This window comes from Syngnathoides biaculeatus, chromosome 9 (genome assembly GCF_019802595.1).
Source record: "Syngnathoides biaculeatus isolate LvHL_M chromosome 9, ASM1980259v1, whole genome shotgun sequence".
NCBI lineage: Eukaryota > Metazoa > Chordata > Actinopteri > Syngnathiformes > Syngnathidae > Syngnathoides > Syngnathoides biaculeatus.
The window spans coordinates 14,764,474-14,783,444 of NC_084648.1; the positions used below are offsets into that span (position 1 = coordinate 14,764,474).

Sequence of the window (18,971 nt, forward strand, 5' to 3'; positions counted from 1 at the left end):
GATCCTGGATGGCAGCCGTTTTACACGTTCAACAACGGATCATGGATGGATAATGTTATGGAGATTTTTTTTTTTTTTAAATCACAATGTTGATGTTCTACTTGCCTTCTTTGAGCTAGAGGCAAAATATTAGGAACCGCTCTCTGTATGATGCAGCGCAGTACAAAAACGATAATCCAGATATGATGACATGAATCTCTATGCTGACTAAATCTAGCAGGAAGCAGCTATAGACTGTGCAGGTCTACCTAATGAAATGGCATTTCATATTAAAAAAAAAAAAAAAAAAACAAACAATCGATAGAGTTTTTAAAATGTGATTACTAAAAATCAGTTTTACAAATCGAGCAGACTTTATTTGACCAGATTTGCCGATTCAGGTATTTTGGTGGGGAGGAACCCATTTTCTCGACAACTCACTTATTTGCTGTTTTTTTTTTTTGCTCATGCCAAATTATGAAAACTGTGGAAAAAGTGAGTGAGCCATCTGGGGGCCATCTTTGTATCAAAAGTTGAGATCAGCTGAGGAGTTTCATTGAGAAACATGTAGTGCATTGTGGGGAAATGTAAATACTTACATAAACAATAATTGTGGTCTATTTTGAAATGTGACTAACTACCCATGTTTGTCGAGGCAGTTTTATATATAATATATTTATGCAATATTTTGTATCTCAAGGCTTTTGTGTGTGGAATAAAAATTTTGATAAAAACCACATGAAACTCCAAAAGATCTCATGTTAGCATTCAGTACCCGGGCCTTCAGTGAGGTTTTACTCGACTTAATTCATCTCTCAATATCAAACCAACCTAAAAATATATTCAGCCATCCATTTTCTGAGCCACTTATCCTCACAAGCGTCACGGGAGTGCCGGAGCTTATCCCAGCAGTCATCGGGCAGGAGGCGGGGTAAACCCTGAACTGGTTGCCAGCCAATCGCGGGGGACAAAGAGACAGACAACAGTGGCATTCTCAATCACACCTAGGGGCAATTTAGAGTGTCCAATTAATGTTGCATATTTATGGGATGTGGGAGGAAAACGGAGTGCCCACCCGGAGAAAACCCGACACCAGGATTTCAACTCCGGTCTTCAAAACTGTGAGGCCCAAAACTATATTTCCCTCCCTAAAGATGGAGATTATTAAATGTGTTTATGTGTGCAAACATGTTTTGCTAGTTAAACTTGGCTGTCATATTTTTTGTCGAGCTGTGCCGTTTTTTTTCTCTCAAACTTTCACACTCACCGCGACGCGGCCAAATTCACACGCGAGGTCCAGCGGTGTCTTTCCCGCCATGTCCGAGATGCACGTGTTGGACTGGTGCTGCAGCAACATCTCCGACTGCGAACGCACAACAAAGCATGTAAATGTCAAGCTTTGACAAAAGGGGGTGGGGGCAATCGCACACTCCGAGGACAGCAAAGTGTTACCCCGTCGTAGTGTCCGTGCTGAGCGGACAAGTGCAGCGGGATCTGCCCTTCGTCCGACTGCCCGTTGACGGACGAGCCGGCCTTCAGCAGCATTTTCAGCGGTTCCGTCTTGCCCTGCCAGGCGGCGTAATGCAGAGGTCGCATGCCTGCGCATAGAAAAGGTGACACCCTTGAGTGCGCTGATGCGGTGGGGGGGTAGAATTACCAACCGAACAGCTAAAATGAGAATGTAGAGTCACAGAATTTTGGGATTCTGGGTTCATTGGAAGAGCTCTGAGTTGTTCTGCCCGCCACTGAAGGGCAAAGGCGTAGATGAATAAAGGGCAAAGGTGTTCCAGGGGAAATAATAAATAATTTTTGGAGCGATCAAGTGAAATTGGATCATTTCTGAGAAAAGTGGTCGGTCGTCGCTGAGCTCTCATTCTTTGTTTGATTGAACTTCCGCAGGGGCGCCAATCGTAATTGACCGCGAGGAGCGAATTGCCGTCAAATGACACTTGCTGCACTCCCGTCGACATTGATATCTAGAAGAAGAAGCGGAGTGTAAACCCTCACTGTCAACGCCCCCCCGCCCCCCAACAACACCACCACCCTCACCCCGCACGAGACCAAATGCTTGTAAACAGAGGGGCAGGCCGGGGATGGCGGAAACCCTCCCGACTGGCTCGACTGCCTGACCCGCGAGCAGCGCAGCCAAACCCGACCAACCGGTTAGCGAGCGCAACTTCCAATGGGGGGGGGGGCGACCCCGAAAAGCCCTCCGCCATGATTGAAGTGACGAGCCACATCGTTGGGCCGAGTCAACAGGACCTACGGGCCCGGCTTGACTGAAAAGGATGACTTTGACAGTCTTGGAAACGCTACAGCGGAGAGGTTTGATTGGATTTGCCGCGGCGAGTCCCCAAATGACTTTTGTTTGGAGTCGTTGAATTAACATAACGGAGACATATTGTGGAAAATTGCGGGGAGGGAAAAGCGCTTTGGATTGAGAACGCAGTTGCAGTCAAAAAGAAATATATATACATATATTTTTAATTATTTTGTGTGTGTATTTTGTGTACTCCGGAGATGAAAGAAGAGCGAGCTGGCAGTAATCTCGACGCAAGGAGCATCAGTTTTGGCAGACTGAACAATTCGTTAAAGAGGAGGATTCAAGCTGTTTATTGACGCCGTCAAACTAAACCCAAAAATAAGAGAATTGCACCTTCTGTATTCGTGACAACAAGCTAAATGCTGATGCTAATTACTGTCTACGTTTTGTTCCTTTAACACAGGGGTGTCAAACTCGGGTTTTTTTGCAGTTACGGTTTCTATCAGTGGGCCATTACCACTGAAACGACGAAAATCTTTAATTCAATTAATTTAATTTTATTGACCCATCACATTTAGACATTGAATTAATCAACTAGTTTTGGAATCAGAAATCAAGAGTATCAACTATTGCTGATGTTTGGTAACGCAAAAATGCTTGCTATATCTCAACGTCGTCATTTATGACATGATAAGTTTGAAATTTTAGTTCAAATTTCAACAAAAATCATGAAAGTTGATACACATGATTTGCCTTTGCGGGGCACACAAAAAAATTATGTGGTGGGCCACATCCGGCCCCTGGGCCTTGAGTTTGACACCTGTGCTTTAACACTTGAAGCTCTCTATCCTTTGCATAGAAAGACTAACATCAGTGCCGTATTGACGAGCTCCGAGAGGAGTCCATCATTATGAATTCCTCCATAAATGTGTGGCTGTCATTTACAGTATTATTACTACATGTGCCGTATATTATTTTGTATCCAAACTTCAAGTACAACATGTTCACCCATCCTGGCGCGCTTGAAAGTTAGCAAGGAAAACAAAATGTGCTGAAGTTGAAAGGGAAAGGTGCACAAATGACAGATTCAGTGAGAAAATTTGCACGACTGCTTGCCTTTTTTCCATTTTTTTTGGTGTTTTTTTTTTTTTTAACGCGCATGCGAGAATACGGCGCTTACTGTACGCTAGCAGAGGCTGCGCGCCTCATTAAGAAAACGGTTGACACACTTCCGTCGGGGAGCACTTCGGAACATCCCGCGATTCAGCACTCTGCGTAAACAAAGCGGCCGCGACATTAGTCGCCATTTGCTATATTTAGAAATACTTTGCCCCGCCGCTCCGGGAAGCATGTTGGCTCAGCTGATTGGCCACGTTCCAGTTTTTTTATTATTATTATCATTTTTTTTTTCCAAGGCAGGACTCAACAGGGATGCCCAGGTTGGCGGCCGTCGCGTCCTGGCATTTTCAGCCACGTTTAGTGCTTGGCCGACTTCGTACACGGGTGTCCAAACGTTTTACACATGCAGAAAAATGAGAGGGAGGGAAGGGGGGCGCTTCACGTTGCATTTATGAAACACGTTCAAAACAATTTAAGATGATCTAGGTTGAGGCAAAGCACAGCGAACGGGCCGGTTTTGAGCCCACCGAGCATTCACGTTATCAACGGTCCGGTAATATTTGGCACATTTTAGGCATTCATCACAATAATAATTGTTTACTTATTCACTCTTTTACATATTGGTTAACATAATTTCAGTATTTAAAAAATATATATATAATATTTGTATATGTTGCATCAGGAAGTGCATTCGGCGTAAAAACTGTGCCAAACAAATATGAGCGTTCATCTGAGATGTCACACTGTGCCGACCCCCAACGGGACAAGCCAAAAGAAACATCCATCCATCCATTTTCTTCACGGCTTATCCTCACAAGGGTTGCGGGGAGTGCTGGAGCCTATCCCAGCTGTCAACGGGCAGGAGGGGGGGTACACCCTGAACTGGTTGCCAGCCAATCGCAGGGCACATCGAGGCAAAAATTTGCACTCACAATCACACTTAGGGGCAATTTAGAGTGTCCAATGAATGTTGCAGTTTTTGGAATGTGGGCGGAAACCAGAGTGCCCGGAGAAAACTCACGCAGGCACGGGGAGAACATGCAGACTTGCCGCAGGCGGGTCCGGGATTGAACCCAGGACCTCAGAACTGTGAGGCCAACGCTTTACCAACTGACCCACCGTGCCGCCATATAATATACATTTAATACATTTTTAAAATGTACATAAAATGGGAAGTTATTACACCAGTGAGCCCACTCATGTGTCTTAAAACAACCACATAACTGCTCGGCTAGTTCTATGCTAACATATAATGCAAAATGTCATAGACGGGCGAATGAATAGCATTGCTGGCGCTCTATAATAACCCTTTACGCAAAGTATTTTTAAACACAAACAGTCCCCCCAAATGTGTTGACAATATCACAACACTCACGCCTATATTCTTTATGTCATGTCATCATCCAAGCTGCTTATCCTCACAAGGGTTGCGGGAAAGCCAGAGCCTATCCCAGCTAGCTTCGGGCAAAAGGTGGACTACGCTCTCAACTGGTGGCCAGTCAGTCGCAGGGCAGATAGACACCATCACTGAGCGGGAATCGATCCCACGCTTCCTGCACCAAAGGCAGGCATGTGTAGCACTACACCATCAGTGACTCAACTATATTCTTTATCCTCGGCGTGAAAAAAAAAAAACGACTGTTACAGCAGCTTCCTCAGCCAGGAGTTAAACGCTTTCGTGTCTGTATGATACTGCCCCCTAGTGGTCAAGGTGTAGACACCAGAATGTACGCAAAGCGCAACAGGAACGGATTAATGGAACTCCTATTCATTTCATTGGGGTAAGTGTTTTGTGTTATGAACTAAAACAAAGAATGGATTGAACTCATAAGTCAATGTTACCGTGTGAGACTCAACTTTTGTTCCATCCTTATTATTATATGAAGTTTCTAATAACATTTCATTTTTTGACGACGCAATAAAAACGGCGCAGCAGGCGACTGGGCGGCCAAATAATTGATGGCTTCCTCGCTCGCCACATCCTCAGCAGGAGGTGCATTGGGGCGGGGGGGGGTCCATTCCTTGGCGGACTTGACGGCGGATTTACGCCGCCCATCTGCCCCAAGACTTCAGTCTTCTTCTGCTCTGCCAGACTGAGATGGATGGAGATATTAGAGGAGGGGGCTGCGTTGAAAGGAAATTAGAAAAAAGAAAAAGAAAATCTTGGCTGCTCCGCGTCCTCTTGGCGCTGCCTCTCACTTCGGCTTTTTGTTTGCTGTGCACACAAAGCTGTCGCTTTGCACAAATATTATTTCGCTCCTCAGCGAGCTCACCATTTTATTGCATAACACGGGCATGTCTTTTTTTTTTTTTTGGTTTTGTTTGTTTTTGTATTGACTGCCACAACTGCTTTTTAAAAACATCGGCAAAAAAAACAAACTTTGGAGGCTCTGCAAAAAAATTGTTAAACAATATTATTTAGAAAAAAAAAAAAAAAGGCTACTGCATCCATTCCAGGTTGAGTGTTTTCAGGTTGTCATTTTTCATTATTTTTGTCAAATTTAAACTTTTTCTCATGACATTATTCTCAATAAATTGTGACATTATTAATAAGAATCTCATAATCTTGGGATTTGAATCTAAAAAAAAATGTCGTAATATTGTGACATCCTGGCAAAATTGTAACTTTTTATTTGTAATACTCAGCCCTAATTCTTGTAAAATGATGGATTTTCTCATGTAATATTACACCTTTATTCGAAAAAAATATATAAAATTCAAACTTTACCCCATTTAAAATTTCATTAAAAAATTCATACTTCTTCCACAGTATTGCATCCCTACGAGATGCAATATACAAATGCATTTTTTTCTGTACCTTTATTGTCTTTGATGTCCACTGGCAACATTGTAACTTTTTACTTGTAATATTAAGCCCTACTTCTTGTAAAATTATGAATTTTCTCATGTAAAAATATTTTTTTATTCTAAAAAATCTAAAATTAAGACTTTACCCTTTTAAAATGAGCAAAAACAATTTCATACTTCTTGCAAAATGTTGCATCCCTGTGAGATCCAATATGCAAATGCATTTTTTCGTACCGTAATTGTCTTTAATGTCCACTGGCAAAATTCTTGTAAAATGACGAATTTTCTCATGTAAAAATACTTTTTTTTAGTCTAAAAAAATTCTAAAATTAAGACTTTATCCTTTTAAAATTAGCAAAAAAAAAATAAAATCACACTTCTTGCACAATGTTGCATCCCTGTGATATGAAATATGCAAATGCATTTTTTGGGGGTACCTTTATTGTCTTTAATGTCCACTGCTGCCTGAGCCTCCAGCAGCAGCGAAATCATCTCCTTGTTGCCGCTCAGAGCGGCGTGATGCAAAGGCGACAACCTTCACACAGACACAGATCAGGTTTAAAAAAAAAAAAAAAAAAGTTACACATCAACACACACTTAAGAGTAAAATCTAAGCGTAACTTGAAGCCGGAGATCATCTTTGGGGTGGAACAGCTCCACCCCTCGGCAGAGAACGTGAGAGACGGGCGGGGTGGGGTGCAAATGACCTACTTCCATTAATAAGCAATCGCTCTGCCCTGGAGCCCACCATACACACACACACACACACACACAGCGCATGCGTGCGTGCGTGTGTAAACGGCAAATGGATCCCCCGCCAATAGAAAGGCCGGGCCCTGGAGCCGAATCCACCAATCATCAGTCATTAAAAGAACAGTTGCGACCAATGATGCGGTTCCAATCAGCGCGTTCAAAAACGACAAAAAGCCTAACGGGGCAGAAACACAAGCCAAGCACGTGCACACATCAAGACCAACCAATCAAAATGTCTAAAAATGGAAAAAAAAAAAAAAAGTATACTACGCTGTACTGTAGGAGCCAAATGATACAAAAAAAAAAATTGTGAAACACTTTTAAATTTCACAAAACACACTAACAAAAGCAAACGATGTGACAAATTATAAAACGGGAAAGCTGTAAAGGGAAGGTCACGTTGCACAGACATTGTTGGAAATGCCACGCCCTTTCTCGGCAAGACCCGCCCCCGCTTCCACATGATTGGCTACGCAGATGGAACGCGATGTGCATTCCGAATATCATTTTTTTAAAAACAGATGGGGACTAACATGCCTCATTTACGTCATTATAGTTCCATTTTTTTTTCTCCCATAAATTGTACTACAGAAAAAAAATGTTTTTATTAAAAAAACAAAGAAGACTATTCAGCTACGCTGCCATTCCACTTGCAACTTGTGCGATTTATGTTTTGCATCGTCAGAGAGATTTGTCACGTTTCACCAATCCAACGTAACACGGTCGATCTCATCTACTCTGAAATACATGGAAATTTTCACATCAAACTCATCACACAACATTCATCTTAAAAAACAAATGTCTTACAGAAGATTCGATTTTCAAAGAATGCATCCGAACTGTGCACCAACTAAGACTCTCCAAGACAACCCAGGCTAAACTTCGCTCCAACCCGCCAAGACAGTACTTCGGTATTGTTGTCGCATCATTGGTGAGACAGAAAGAGCACAAAAATTCCAAAAAGGTGACATTTCCAATAGCCCGTTGTTCATTATAATTTCATCCGGCATTCTTCTTCTTCAAAATTTTGCCATTCGCAAGAAAAAAATAGGAGTGCACAAAACATTGAATGTTTTTATATAACATTCTTTACATATCTAAGAGAAAAAAAGTTTCTTCTTACCCATCTGCGTCCTGGATGTTGACATTCACCCGCTTGGCTGCTCCGAGGAGCTCTGAAAGATATGAATGACAAAAAGAGTCGACATTTGAATTTATGAAAAATAACATGCTCAGGATTCACGTGTTCTCTGCTTTACACATTGCGTTTCTTCCCGGGTTGCTGCACCACTTTTAGGGCCTTTAAGTGCTGCAAAATGTCAACGTGCTCTCCAGAGAGACAGACGGGCTGAGCGAAGGGCAACTGACCGATCGAACGGAGGCACAATTGTCACATGGCGGCTGCGGAGTCCACACTGCTTCGGAATGACAATGGCTGATGTACACAGTGGACACCCCCCTCCCAACCCCCACACACACATACATAACATAACAAGAAAAGGCAAAATGTTGACAAAAATTAGGAACATTTTTTTCATCTTTTTGTTGTTTTCTTTTTGAGGGAGGAACCAACCCTGAAAATAAAATCTTCAAAAATGTTTCTACATACCCCCTCACCCCCCCAAAAAAAGTTATCTGCAGATTTCCTTCTCTTTGCAGTCCTCCTTGGTCCCTCGCAGTGATCCATCGCATACTGCAGTAAAGTAAGACCGACAATTTTGTCATTAATCATGTGTGCAACGGTGGGAAGTATCCATCCATCCATTTTCTTAGCGGCTTATCCTCACAAGGGTCGCGGGGAGTGCCGGATTCTATCCCAGCTATTAAAGGGCAGGATGCAGGGTACACACAGAAGTGGTCGCCAGCCAATTGCTGGACACATCAACACAAACAGCCGCACTCACAATCACACTTTGTGGCAATTTAGAGTGTCCTAATTAACGTTGCAGGTTTTTTGGGATGTGGGAGGAAAGCGGAGAGCCCCGAGAAAACCCACGCACGCACGGGGAGAACATGCAAACTCCACACAGGCGGGTCCGGGATTTAATCTGGGACCTCAAAACTGTGAGAACTATCCAGCTGAGCCACCGTGCTGCCCTGGTGGGAAGTAACCACATTTCTACTTCACTGTACACAAGCAGGTTTGTCAGGGATCCTCATTTAGGTATTTATTTTTCAGACAACATTTTACTATTAATTCCTACAAGAGGATTCAATAGCGACAACCCTAATACAGGTACTTTTTTTCCCCCCACATTTTATATGAAACTGCATAAATGCAACGTGGACTGGTTCCCCGTCGTTTGTCGAACACAGACATCCATAATGTCCTCAATTCATCTATGAAGCATATATAAAATAAATATAAATAATAATATACTATATATATATATAAGAAGTATTCGGGGAGAAAAAAAACACAATGCCTAACAAAATATACAATAACCATAGCTGTATGGAGCAATTAATATCCATCCATCCATTTATCCATTTTGTCTAGCGCTTATCCTCTTAAGGGTCAAGGGCGAGCATAAATTATTATGCATATTTGCCCATTTCCCTTAACTTCAAGGTCAAAGAAATGTCAAGGAAACGCCGACGCGTCTCCCGTTTTACAGTCAATAATAATAATAATATTATCACAAGCGTGAAAACAAACAGCACTCCATTCTGCTTATGTTATACTTTCGTCAAGTATATATAGAATATAAAATAATATTATCTCAGTTTGTTGGCGGCGAGCGTGGCAGGTGTGGGTTTATCCGCTCAAAAAGCGCAGTGCGAGCGAGGTATTTGTGTTTTATTTTTTCCCCCTGACTGTATGTAGATGCTTGGGCGTGCGCGCATGTGAAGGCATCGTGACGTGTTTAAATGCGCGTGTGGCGATAACCTTGATCTTTCAAAGCACATAAGAAGGATGAAGACACCGAAATGCAGCAAGTACACACACACACAAACACACACAGAGAGCGCTTGTTTGGTTTCCTGCCTCTGCAATTTTTTATTTTTTTTTTTTTTTGGTCAAACCCTCCTAATCCACGCGGCAGGCCGTAATCTGTGGCTGTTCTGTAATCTGGGCAAAAGCTTTTGCCCTTCTCTCCGCGTGCCGATCTGCACTTCATCCCTTCATCCCGCGCTCACACTCTAATTTCCCCTGTAATTTGCTCAAGAGCGGCATCTGATTTGCTGCTCGCGCGGCTCTGTTTACACTCTCCGGCCGACAAACGTGCGTTTGCTCGTGCGTTTGTGTTTTTTCGCCCTCTCGGCTCTCTTGGATTAAATGTTACAATACAAAAAAAAAGAGAGAGAGAGAGAGAGAGAGAGAGAGAGAGGAGAGAGAGAGAGAGAGAGAGATGTCCCCTCCCCCCACTGGACTGGCAGACAAATCAATGAGTGCAGATATCTGTGTCAGCGTCAGAATGTCCCCAGCAGCCGCCACCATCCGCCCTGATGAAAAAGGTTGCTGTCGGGGGCTTTACACTGTGCCGATAACGCAAAACCATGATGGAGGATGTTCTTTTTACCTCCTAAAGATGGGGAGGGGGGAGTGATGGGGGGGGGGCATTCACAGAGTTGCTCTCAGTGTGATGCATTGCAGTTCTGCATCACTTTTTACATTGTGGTTGGGGAAAAAAGGTGAGCCTGCCTGAGCGCTTACATTATTACATTAGTAAGAATCCTGTCATGGGTTCTTTTCTTCATAAAAATGAATCAATTCATCATAAAAAAAACATCTATAAATTATAACACAACATGTAAAAGGAATTTAGGAGTATTTTCCTTTTTATTTCATTAATAGGATGTGGAAATCGTCCCTAAAATTGTTTAATTTGAATGTGTTTACTCATTTGGATTTTCTAAAATTAATTAAAATGAATTAACATAATTTAGGAATATTATTCATTTCATTGATCAAATGTGGAAATTTTCCTTAAAATTGTTTCATTTGAATGTATTTACTCATTTGTATTTTCAAAAATTAATTATTTAATTAACAGAATTTATGAACATTTTTTTTTCCATTACATGAATCAAATGTGGAAATTTTCCCTAAAATTGTTACATTAGAATGTATTTACTCATTTTTATTTTCTAGAATTAATTTAAAATAATTAAAACTTGGGAATTTTTCTTTTCATTTCATTAATCGAATGTGGAAATCTTCCCTAAAATTGTTTCATTATGATGTATTTACTCATTTGTATTTTCTAAAATTAATTAAATTATTTAATTAACAGAACTTGTAAATATTTTTCTTTTCATTTCATTTATCAAATGCAGAAATCTTCCCTAAAATTGTTTCATTAGAATGTATTTACTCATTTCGTATTTGGCAAAATTAATTAAATTAATTAATTAACCAAACTTATGAATATTTTTCTTTTTATTCCATTAGTCAAATGTGGAACTTTTCCCAAAAAAGGTTTCATTTGAATGCATTTACTCATTTGTATTTTCTAAAATTAATTATGTAATTAACAGAACTTATGAATTTTTTTTTCATTTCATTCATCAAATGTGTAATTTTTCCCCTAAAATTGTTTCATCAGAATGTATTGACTCTTTTGTATTTTCTAAAATGTATTTAATTAATTTAAATTTTTAATTTAGGAGTTAAATAACTCAAAGAAAACAATTATTTAATTTACATAACGTTAATGTTTTATTTTGTTCATTACATCATTGGTTGGAATAAATTGGAATAAAATCTGTAAAAATATTAGTAAAATAAACCCCCTGTACATGTTTATTTAATTAAAAAATTATTGATGGAATGTAAATATTGGGCAGCACGGTGGGGCACCTGGTTAGTCTGTTGGCCTCACAGTTCTGAGGATTGGGGTTTAAATCCCGCAAATTCACACCTGTGTGGAGTTTGGATGTTCTCTCCGGGCGTGAAGAAGAAAATTGATGGATGGATGTAGATATTTACATGGAGAAATGTAACATTTTTTCTTTATTTTAATTGCATTAAGTTGCTGTTTAATTTATTACAACATAAATAAATTTAAAATGTGACATTTAATTATTATTCAATTATTCTTATTCTAATTAACTTATTGTTATTTAATTTATTAACTTTATTACTTTATTTCCCTCTAACTGGCTAATTCATACGTACATATTTATTTCATTTGGCAGTGTGTCCGTTTGAGCGCAAACGTTTGCCCGCCCCAGAATTCAACGGGGCTGCTGTCCCTAACGAAGTGGCCCCTGAGTGAGTGATATACGAGTGAGCATTTTATGCAACCAATGACGTGTCTGCTCAGAATGATTGTCTGAGGTTCGCGCGGAGTTCACAACGTCTATGTTAATTTTAGCGACGATGCTGCAACCGAGACTCTGTTACCACGGCAACCCCTCCACGTGCCATCGCGTACGTCTCCCGCATACGGTCAGCAACTAGGCAGAGCCGGCCGGCTACGATGCCGAGTGTGACGCAAAAAAAAAAAAAAAAAAAAAAAAAACCTCCTCCCCGGCGACAACGTACTAGCGAGCATTACGCGTGAAATTGCTCCGATTTGATTCACATTTGGCGCCGGGGAGCTGCTGGCAGGCTAACTTTTAGGAACACACTCCCAAGACCCAAGACCAGGCAAATAATAGTCATTAAAATTCATCCCCCCCCCAAAAAAGTAGGGGGTGAATGCCAATCCATGTTGAAGTTTACTTTCAAACTAACATAAAACAACAAAAATGACACTTAATGTATTTAAAGCAACCACCTAGCATCAGACGGCAATATGCTAACACACCGGAGGAAACTTTAAGGGGACACGGGCTAACAATTAGCATCTATTTGGTGTTGTTGTTAACCATTTAAGCAGCAGTTATCAGAACAAAAATGGTGCTGCAACACTGAATACAGACCACATGATTCAACTCACAAGGATATATTCTTTATCCTCTGTGAAGAACAACTGATATTACTGCTGTACTGAGAAGCCAAGAGAGGAGCTAAGCCTTGAATAGAGTATATCTGCCTGTCTTGTCTCATATTGACCCCAGGTGGCCAACACACACACACTAGAATAGCGGCACAATTGAAGGACACAAAGACAGTGATGCCTCGGTTCTCGACGACGAAACAAGTGATTTGTTCGAAAACCGAATCGATGTTTCCCCATTACAATGAATGGAAAAAGAAATAATGCATTCCAAGCCTAAAAAAATTGGGCTTTTTAAAGCATTTGTTTTTAGCTTTTCCTTTTAATAAACTGCATAGTAGAAATACATGGATAGGTTAAATACTTATTTCAATTGTACTTAATTATGACATGACTGTATGTTTTTAGGGCGGCACGGTGGCGCAGGTGGAAAGCGTTGGCCTCACAGTTCTGAGGACCCGGGTTCAATTCCAGCCTTCCCTGCGTGGAGTTTGCAGTTTCCCTCCGTGCCTGCGTGGGTTTTCTCCGGGCACTCCGGTTTCCTCCCACATCCCCAAAAACATGCAACATTAATTGGAGACTCTAAATTGCCCCTAGGTGTGAGTGTGAGAGCGGCTGTTTGTCTCCATGTGCCCTGCGATCGGCTGGCGACCAGTTCAGGGTGTACCCCTCCTCCTGCCCGTTGACAGCTGGGATAGGCTCCAGCAATCCCGTGACCCTCGTGAGGATAAGCGGCTAAGAAAATGGATGGATGGAACAGGAAAACGTCTTGCTCATCCCCGCCGAAGGCCAAGTGTTGCAGTGATCCGCCAGCGAAGGGACCCCTTTAATTATTCAAACATAAATCCCGTCTCCTGCCGCGCCGCACACCTTCTTCCATCGCTCACCCCTTAATCTGCCATCGTGACTTTCTGTCTTTTCACCTCTTTTTTCCCCTCAGCACGCTCACCCTTTCCTTTCCTTTCCTTTCTCTCGCTGTCTGTCTGCGCTCACAGTGGACTGAACACTCAGAGCCGATTTGCTCTGGCATTTGTGGCACCGCCGGCCGAGAGGAGCCCGGAGGAGAGAGCCAAAGCGAAAAACGGGGGTGAATCGGCAGCAGGGAGATGCAATTAAAATGAGGGGCGGACGAGTTGAGGGGAGGAAGAAGGCGAACGAGGGGAAGGCGGCGACGGAACGGGCGAGGCCGCGTCGGCAAGACTGTAATTGAAATCTAATTATCACCTCAGGTCCCGGATGACGCCCTGTCAACAACTCTCTGGCACGTGCGCGCTCGCCGCGGCCGCGCTATTAGCGTTAACATCTGGCGTCTTTACGCACCGATAATCCGCCGGGTCCCGAGAGCGCTGGAGGTCCTTCACGCACTTGCACCGATACGCACGTCCTTTCTGTTTTTTAGCATGCGTTCATGCGACGTCACCGCTCCGGTACTTAATGTCACACACACAGTGGTTTCAACTAAATCGATAAATGCGCAAACTCTCAACTCACGCAAATAAAAAACACTTACCTGTCACGGCATCTTCTTAATTATTCAGATAACCTGCTTTGTTTAAATTAGCTCGCTTGTCACTTCATATTGTAAATTTATTCAGCTAATGTAGGTAGCTAACATTAGCTTAAACACTTACCTGTCACTCCATAGTGTTATTTATTCAGATCATGTAGTTTTTTTTAGTTATGTTGCTAGCTAACATGAGCTAAAACACTCACCCTTCACTCCAAATTGTGATTTAAGCAGCTAACCGGGGTGGCTAATATTAGCTAAAATGTTTGGATTTATCCAGCTAACGCGGCTAGCTCGCGTTAGCTAATGTCTACAATTACCGGTATTTTGGTGTGATAACGCCACTTAGCCGCGACTAGCCCATATTATTTGTAAAAGTAAAATCTGAACTCACAAGCGAAGAGGTGATGCCACGCTGCACACTCCAATGATCCTAACCTGATGTAAAAAAAAAAAAAAAAGACTGGATAGCATACATAGCTAACGGTATGTCGATTGTAGAAGCCAATCGGCCGCCATCTTGGTACTCCCAAAACGTCTGGAGGACATGGTTTACAGGTTGGATTATAGCACGGTTTTTCCTCAAAGTTTGGCATGTAGAATTAAAACTGGTCGTGTGATCTTAACATTTTTTTCAGTTCTGGTAACGCATAGGATTTTTAATTCGACTTAGTAAGACAAAAAAGGCAAAGTGCAAAGGAAAGCCATAGAACACTGTTACGACCAAGAAACGTTGCATATTGCCTAGGACCCGATTTCCGTGACATGTTAACTTTTCCCAAAATACGCTGTGAAGCACTATCATCATAACATAGCAAAAAACGAACCATTTTTTCCATAAAAACATTAAATTTCAAGTCAATCAGTTCAATATATTTTTGGAAATAAAGGACTCACAATGTGAAAATGCATCCTAAACGCATTGTTCGTTTGTTGTCTCTGCGACGTCCTATTTCAGACAGAAAATTTTAACTTGTCTCCTTGCATTTGAAAGTCAAATTCAATTTGCAGAGTTCTGTATTGTGAAATGTATCCAATTTTTTACAGAAAATGTGTTTTCTTGCTTATCCACTGATAAAGTCTGGGAAAATATTTACATTGGTTTTTCGCAAAAAAGCGTTGCCCTATAAAGGTGAAGCAGAGAGTGACCAGTGAACAAATGGAAACAAAACTTTGTTCAAGTGAATTAAGCTCATCAGAAAATAAAAATAAAAAAAAAATCCTTTACAAACAAAGTTGAACAGTGTCCAAGTTAATCTTTCTCTCTCACCTATGGAATGTTTTCTCATAGCCACGAAACTGGCAATTAACGCACAGTTCGGCGTGGTCGTTTTGGGAGTATGAAGATGGCGGATATCCGCTTTCAGAGACTTTTGTTTATGGCGGCCAATGAGCTATCAAGTCTTTTTTTTTTTTTTTTTTAGATCAGTGGTTGGGATTTATCCAGCTAATGTGGCGAGCTTGCATGAGTTAATGTCTAAATTTACCGATACTTTTGTGTGATAACGCCACTTAGCCACCACCAGCCCAGATTATTTGTAAAAGTAAAACCTCAACTCGCAAGCAAAGAGGTGATGCCACGCTGTGCAGTCCAATGATCCTAACAGCTATTTTTTATTTTGGAGGGGGTTAGCTCACAACAATTCCAAATCTGACTACAAGTTAAAGGGAAGTCGGCAAAGACCCAAACGAAGCGATACAGTCCTAATTGCAGCGTTTGCATTTGTTGTCTGGTTCTTAGGTAATGCACCAGAAAAAGCCCGTCTCAAAAAAACCCAAATGAAGAGAAACATTTTTTGGACAATGTTTTCCCAAGACCAGACCTGGATCACAGAGGCCCCGGTCGGACCAGATAGCGAGGACCTGGTGGCCAAGTCTGTCCGCACCCATGCGGCAGCTCGGCACACGAGCCAGTTCCCACGTCCGATGGGCTCGCCCCCTGGGAGAAGGGGGTAGGGGATCAGGCGCGTACAGATGTGGATGGTGGACTTGGCGGTCTGATCCTCCGCTACATAAAATATCGCTAGCGACGTAGAGAGTCACCTCTCTGCTGTGCGAGGTCGAGAAGTTTCAGCCACGTCGCAATCATCTCGACACAGCTTGGGCTCAGCGAGAAGTCCTCTTGAGAGGGGTTGGGCTGTATTCCACTTTGGAGTTGGGCCCGGTTCGAGGTCCCGAGCAGGTGTGGGCATACTTAATACCACACATCTCGGTGTCTGTATGTTGGGGTTTACCCCAGTTGACAAGTAGTTAGCCTCCCACCGCCTTGGGGAGGGCAGACGGATCCTGACCTTTGCTTCTGCCTATAAAACCAAAAAGCAGTGTAGAGCACCCGCCCCCTCCCTCGTTCTGCTGAGGCTTTTCAACGCTCTCACGGTCAATCACAATGAGACCTGGGAAAAGCGTTATCGTGGGGAACAGATCCGCTGATCAAAACCAGACCGGACTTTGGGGCTCGTCACCGATTGTCCACAGCGAACACCGTGTTTCGTCCAGGCACCTGGGCACCCAACCCCTAGTTGGATGACTTTGCGGTTATGTCATCGGACTTGGGGCCACATGTCTCGGACACTCGGGTCCCGGCAGACCCTAATGTATCACGAGGGTCTCCCTGGGAAAGTTTCGTCAGAACAAGCTTCAACTCCCACGTCCACCACATCCTGGGAGAGGCGAGGGACCTCCATCGTTGAGGGCGGCCACCCGAAGCCGTGGCCGCCAGGTGGTCCTGCCCGATGACGCTGCGGCTAAAACTGCGTGGGCGGAGTCTCTGTCACTATTTAGAGATATTTCAAATTGTGTGTAATTATGTTATCATTCTCACTCCTTTCACACACACACACACATATATATATAACCTCATAGCTTAAAATAAGCACGTACCAGCATTTTTTTTTTGTATGTACTAACCAATAAAAAGTGCCAGAGGCTGTTCTGGGCACACGCACGCACTCCCCCCTCCTCCCCACACCCCCGACACACGTAAGCACGCACGTACAAGATATGGGTGCAGTTTTTTTTTTTTTTTTTTTGCAGGAATTCCAGTAATATTCTCACACGCCTGCAACGTCATCACTATGTTGCCGACGTCACGCACATACATACACACATCCGACTGAATCCCATACCCCCCCCCCATACACACACACGCACACACACCTCCCATCCCCTCCTTTCTCTCAAATGGCACACGCACACCCTCACTGTTTATTATTAATCGGTTCATGCAAAAAAAGCAATCAAATGCAGTTCATGTCGAAGTAAATCCCCAGCCTTGTGACGTCAAACACACATTTCAGATGCGTCCGATCTTACACTTGGTGCGCGCGCACGCTGACACGTAGAGGTGTCGGGCATATACTCACTCGCTTTCCCGGGCCGAGGTCTCTGCAGGAGGCGCTGAACTGTCAGCAGGTCCTCGGTCTTGACGGCCTGCAGCAGCTCCTGGTCCTTCCCCATGTCCTTCCCTCCGCGTCCGTCCCGCCGCTGTCCTCCTCCGCCGTTAATCCGCCGCTACATCCCGCCGCCGCTCAGAGAGGGGGGGGGGGGGGGGGGGGGGGGGGGCTGGCTCCGGAGCGAGATGCTGCAAATCGGGCGGCGAAGCGGTGCACCGCCGGTTCCGGTCCGAGTCTTGCCGTCCCTTCGAGCGCTTCGGCGATTGCACCCCGCGCGTGTGAGCTTGTGCGCGGATTTCACCGGCTGGACGCGGCGGGGATCTCGAGCGCCCTCATCCTCCTGCTCCCAGCTCACGTGTCACGCACGCGCAAGCTGGGGTGGGGGTGGGGGGACAAAAATGATGGGCAGGCACGCGCATGATATGACCACGCGCGTGCCCAGTTGCTGCAAACACCTGTGTGCGCGTGCATTACAAAATAAAGGCCCCGAGATGCGAGTTTAATTCTTTCCGACCAAAGCACTCATATCTCCATTTTTTTTTTACCCCAATTGAAATTAATTAACCATTGCAGCCTCCCTCCCCCCCACAAATATTGTGATAGGTTTATCGTGGGAATAATGCATTTTGACAAAATTAAACAGACCAAAGAATTACATTTTTTGGGCGTCAAGCCAATGGATATTGTGCTACTCCTTGTGGTGTGTGCGCCTTGGCCTCCTGGAGGCAAGATATTGGAGACATTCTTCACCTCCTCGGTAAGCCGCAGTCATATTCGCCATTCTTTGCAGAAGATAAAGAATAGATCCGTCCGTTTTCTTTTGCCGCTTATCCTCACGAGGGTCGCAGGGAGCGCTGGAGCCTATCCCGGCTGTCAACGGGCAGGAGGCAGGGTACACCCTGAACTGGATAGACATTTCTCTTGCATGACGTGGCGCATTTAGGTATCACTAACCCAACTCTTCGGCATAAAACATGACACATTTCATTCAGCAGGTCGGTGATACGCTAACAATGTGAAAGTTGTTCTCCTGCAATGTGATAATAATTCAATCAAACTCAGTTACCTTCGAACATACAGCCTTGTGAACCCAGTGCTCTGTCTTAAAAGTCTGATGTGTCACAAATAGGCAAATAGACATTTCTCTTGCATGACGTGGCACATTTACGTATCACTAACCCGTCTCCTCGGCATAAAACATGACACACTTCATTCAGTAGGTCAGCGATATACTAACAAAGTGAAAGTTGTTCTCCTGCAAT

At 43.3% G+C, this 18,971-nt stretch overlaps 1 protein-coding gene across 8 annotated transcripts in view; it reads right to left on the reverse strand.

The window, feature by feature from the left end:
• Positions 1-17,854, reverse strand: part of LOC133505678 (caskin-1-like) — a 43,449-nt gene extending 25,595 nt beyond the window's left edge. The window contains exons 1-5 of one of the 8 annotated variants that reach the window (XM_061828966.1): positions 17,680-17,854; positions 8,046-8,097; positions 6,607-6,704; positions 1,432-1,577; positions 1,247-1,342 (exon numbers count right to left, since the gene is read on the reverse strand). In XM_061828966.1, coding sequence (XP_061684950.1) covers positions 1,247-1,342; positions 1,432-1,577; positions 6,607-6,704; positions 8,046-8,097; positions 17,680-17,773 — 486 coding nt within the window. In that variant the 5' untranslated portion in view covers positions 17,774-17,854. The other 7 variants (XM_061828967.1, XM_061828969.1, XM_061828968.1 and 4 more) reach the window with 7 other exon arrangements.
• Positions 17,855-18,971: the final 1,117 nt, after the last annotated feature.